This window comes from Macrobrachium rosenbergii, chromosome 15 (genome assembly GCF_040412425.1).
Source record: "Macrobrachium rosenbergii isolate ZJJX-2024 chromosome 15, ASM4041242v1, whole genome shotgun sequence".
Lineage (NCBI taxonomy): Eukaryota > Metazoa > Arthropoda > Malacostraca > Decapoda > Palaemonidae > Macrobrachium > Macrobrachium rosenbergii.
Genome location: NC_089755.1, coordinates 50,681,798 through 50,686,797, shown reverse-complemented (window position 1 = coordinate 50,686,797; position 5,000 = coordinate 50,681,798). Strand labels below are relative to the sequence as shown.

The following is a 5,000-nucleotide window of genomic DNA, read 5'->3' as shown; positions in this document are numbered from 1 at the left end:
ACAAAAATTCTTCGAAGTTCCAAAATTAATGTTTATGTAAGTAGGCTTTCTGAGCACTTTTCTTAAATTGGCTGAAGAGCATTTGATAGTGTTGAGAGATGTATCTTGCCTGAATTTCGTGCAAGTGTTCTTAATAAAAATGCTTTGTTAAACGTTGAAGAAATCGTTTATGGAGATACCAAAAACATTTCTTAAATACTTAACTAGCAAACGTTGGTAGAAGGATCATCTGTGGCTTAGCAAGTATTTATGAGATGGAACAGGGCCTTTTTATGTAAGTTGATGGCATCTCTCTTATTGGAATGGAATATAGAGTTTAGGTCAAAGGCCAAGCACTGGGACCTATGAAGCCATTCAGCGCTGGAAAGGAAACTGAGAGTAGGTCGGTTTGAAAGGTGTAACAGGAGGAAAACCTCGCAGTTGCACTTTTGAAGTAATTATAAGGAGAGGGTGGAAGAAAGATATGGAATGAGTTACAGTAAAAGGAATGAAAGGGGTTGCAACTCGGGGCCGAAGGGACGCTGCAAAGAACCTTTAGTAATGCCTACAGTGCACCCCGTGAGGTACACTGACGGCACTACCCCCCTACGGTGATCTCTCTTATTAAAGTGGATAAATGAGGCTTTTATCAGAAATGCTTACTCATGACAGTTAACAAGTCTGTTGTTGACAGAATGATCTTAAGGATGTTAGAGTTCCTGTAAAGACGTTTGTTAAAGTCGGCTGAAGGAGCTCTCTTTAAAGGCATTAAACCTAGATACTAGTATCTTTAATTACTGAGAATATTACGGAGGGGTCCAGGAGGATCTTCAGTTAAAGCTGGTAGGATTATCTCTTTCTGAACATGTTGACCAAAGTTTTAATTAGTGTCTCTGGACGGGTCTTTCATCGAGGCTGTGTGCTTGATGTTTTACTACAGTTTTGAAGCCCTGTACTTTATATATTTGAAGGTTCTGTTGTTAATGGCTGAAAAATCAGTATTCGAAGGCCGTAATTGATATGGTTTAAGGTTCTGTTATTGAAACCTGGATGTATTACATTTGAAAAGTATACTGATCCAAAGTGTAGAATTACTATTGATGAATGGCATATTTAAGCAATCCAGGGATCATCATTATTGGTTAGGGTTTGTTATTAAACCCCGATAAGAGCACTAACTGAGGCGGTAAGATGGGTCTCGCTGTTAACATTGATGCCAGGTTTGCTTATTAAAAGTAATTGTTAGCAAGTTATCGTGATAAGTGTGAGGAGAAATGGCGTTATTAATGATGGTGAAATTTCATCTTCAAGAAGATGAATTGATCTCATTCTGTCTACTATTAATGAGAAAGGAAAATCAGTTAGTAAATTTTTCAAATAATATGTTAGAAAGGCCTTGCGTTTTTTTCTACAAAGGAATTTTTTTTTTGTACAGTATATGGGTGAATGGTCTTTTGTCTATATTCTTTCTGAAGTTACCTTTGTTTTTTAACGGCTTATTTGAAGAAAGAATTTTCTTTACCGAGTATTCACACACACAGACATACAAAAGTAATTTCATCCATATACTTTGCAGTGAAAAAGAACTACTAGTTATAAAAATTTTTTTTATATATGTATACATATGTATGTATGTACATATTACAGTATCTCAGTGTGAGAGGGCGTACAGTACATGGTAGCCCTGCGTATGCATTATTCATTAATACACCTATGGTTGTCCCCTGTCTAGTGTCTCGGTCGTTGCTCCTTAATATTTAATGGCCACATATCCTAGCCAGAGGAGCATCGGACGGAATGGCGTGTAGTTTTAAAAGAACCATAAAAACTTTTATCACTACCTTTTATATCATCTCCTTTTTCTGCGATTATTTTTTTTTAGCACGTTGCCTTTGTTTTATTTTGAAATAATTTGGTTTCTAACGAGAAACAAGTGGAGGAAGGTGGATGTGTACATATTATTTCTGTTTTGAACGTATGTGCTCCTGTGGTGTGGAAATATTTAAGTTTAATTACTTTTAACTTCCCCTCACAAAATTTAAAGGTGCTTGTGTGACCGTGATAATAACACATGTAGGTCGTGGGTCAGGATAAACTTTTTATAGTATTACAATTTGTTAAAAGGAGATTACTTCATTTTATCAAGAATCCGCACTTTTAAGTATGTAGCATGAATCCATACTTAGAATAGCCTACATTTTTCAGGGGAAAAGGAAATTAACAACGCTTGTATTAAAGAAAACGAAACCCATGTTCAAGGTGTAACGATACCTGTAAGAGACATTAAACAACCGGTCCATAGCATATCGTTCGAGTCTTTCGGCGGTGGTATAGATTTGCAAGATGGCAATTTGATATTGAACTCATAAAACTTTCTGTACTCTTCACTGATCCGTCAGAGAGTTCAAGATATTTATAGTGAGAGAAATCATGTTAATTATTACTTGCCACAAATTATTTAAATCCCATGAACTTGACATTGAAAGTTCTTGAGTAAAAAAAAATCTTTTTATATAGTTTTGCAAATAAATTATATCGGAGAATGTAAATACCTAATTTTACGAAACTGTGCAAGAATACAAAATTCCATGGCATACTCTGAGGTTTATCGTAGCTTTTTGTATGTTCAATCATTAATTATTTTTATTTGTCAGTGGTTCATGTATCAAAAACATCAGTCGGCTCTTAAGTTACATCATCATTTTGATAAGTTGTTTTCCTCTTCAGTTGTTTGTCTTTGTGAGTCATTTTGCCATATACTGACTATTACATTTGAAACTTAACTTTACGACCAGTGTATTTACGAAGAGACGAAATGGGGAACCAATGAGTCGATTCTCGAGAGAATGTTATAGAAAGCGGAGAAAAAACTCTTGACAGTTGCAAAGCACCATTTCTGAAATTACCAGAGATTAATTTATGTATATAGGAGATGTTTACCCTAGTAATTATATCATCAGTTTCTAGAATTAAAAGAAAGGTTTGCTGTTAAATGCATTGCATAACATATTTCAGTACAGAAGAACTGACGATTACTGCAAATACGTTGTTATTTTGCCTGTTGAAAGAGGTGGGGGGGGGGGGAGAGGGGGAATTAAGTGCAGCTCATATTGTCCCTTGTTTATTTATAATATCATTTGCATATGGAACTCTTTTAACAAGGTAAATATTTTCGTCATAACATGTAGTAATGAGAAATTTAGAGAAGTGTGAATTTATTGAGCAGTTTGAATGCAATAAGTAGATTCTATTTAAAAGATGTTTTATAAATAAAAATTGCAGTCTTGGACTCATGAATATTCTGAAGACCATTTGCATTTTGATGCAGACATCATTCTTCGAATGTCATTTCTCTTGTATTCAAACCCTCTGTCTGACGCATTTCCCTTCTGTTTTTCCAGACACTCCTCAGCGAGTTCAACAAAGAACAGGAAGCCTTTATCAAAGCCAAGGGCGGCAAGGCAGGCGAGGCCCTTCCTCCATGGGTTGGTTATCCTGACGAGGACAGCCTCAAGGAGGAGATTCTTGCTCTATCCACCGTAAGTACAGCCTCATTAATGTCTAAGTTTAACGTGTTTTTTTTTTAGTCTGTGAAGACGAAGTTATAAAAGCTACGGAAGTATAATGGCATCACGTTTTAAATGGTTTTCCATAAAAAGGATTCCAAAAGAGGTAATTGGCTGTGGTACCCAGTTATTTGGGTGTTCTCTAAAAAAAATGTAAGCCCATAAATTTGTTTCGGGCAGATATACTGTGCATTAGTAGTGAATTTATTTTTTTCTTGTGCCATTTAAAGGTATATTACAGTATTATCATTAGAAATTTTGTGATCGGTGCTTTTTCCCACCTCGCCATTTGCTTTTCATTTGATATATAGTTCTTTATTTTATGAGTTTGAGTTATTGTTATCAATTTCTCCAAGCCAGTATATTTTTTCTCATGGATGTCAATCTTTCTTTGCTATGAAAATTTGTTAGTATTCATATTTGTGATGTTATAGTCCCTCTACTTTATCTCTGTCACTTAACAACAATTTACCTTTAAAAAGAAGGGTGTTTGTGGTAAAAGAAAGCCTCTCCTACCCTTTTGTATTTTGAAGTCAAAGTGGGGGATAAGCCCTGTCATGACCTTTTTCCTCGGTCTCTGAGCCAATATGCTCTCGCAAAACTGTTTCACGGCAGGACGTCAACTCCTCCATTTGCCCGAAGCCACTTATCTCTCTCTCTCTCTCTCTCTCTCTCTCTCTCTCTCTCTCTCTCTCTCTCTCAAGAATTCTCATTTTGTCTCTCTGTCTTACATGTATTCTTGTTCCTTCCCTTTCTCTGCCTTTGTGTGTCAGCGTTGATCCTTTTAAAATATCGCAATTTCCCCCTTCAGGTGCTTTTTATCACATTTCTCTCTACCGACTTTAATTACACATATTTTCAAGTTCTCATTCAGGTTGAACTGTGGCATCTCGGCCATAGATCTTTGGTAAGGTCTGATTATCCCTGCTGTGTAACCTTTTCACCTGGCATTTTTCTCTACAGCTGAAGTTTTATTATTTTTGCGATTATATTTACTCAGTCTTAACTTCCCATTCTGAATGGAAATCCACATTTGGGTGTGGTCTTGCGTATTTTCTCATATCGTTGTTTGTTTTTAGTCGCTCTCGTAGTCTTTAGCGTGACACTCCAGTCATTGAAAAAGTATTACAAAAAGTGTTACTAAAAATTTAATTCAGTCCGTTGTTAAGAATCATTCGCATATTTTAATAAAGTATTTTATCATTTTCTTTTTCTTACAAGTACTTATTCACATAATTTTTTGTCGGCTGGGGACTAGGCGTATTTTTTTTTCTTTTTTAACGGAAGTCAGTTTAATGGTGAGCTCTTGGAAATGTTACCGAACTTTTTTTTTTTTTACCAACCATTGTAACATTCTCCTCCATTGCTTAATATTTTACCAAGCAATTAAATGGGTTCTGTTTGAGGACTCTGCAGGCTTACATGTATGTTACACCAAATATTTATCTTGACTAT

At 35.6% G+C, this 5,000-nt stretch overlaps 1 protein-coding gene across 50 annotated transcripts in view; it reads left to right on the top strand.

Annotated features, from left to right (window-relative positions):
• Sap47 (Synapse-associated protein 47kD) overlaps positions 1-5,000 on the top strand; it is a 343,435-nt gene that overhangs the window by 295,628 nt on the left and 42,807 nt on the right. For all 50 annotated transcript variants that reach the window (XM_067117730.1, XM_067117722.1, XM_067117709.1 and 47 more), the window contains one exon: positions 3,381-3,518. In XM_067117730.1, coding sequence (XP_066973831.1) covers positions 3,381-3,518 — 138 coding nt within the window. The remainder of the gene's footprint in view (positions 1-3,380; positions 3,519-5,000) is intronic.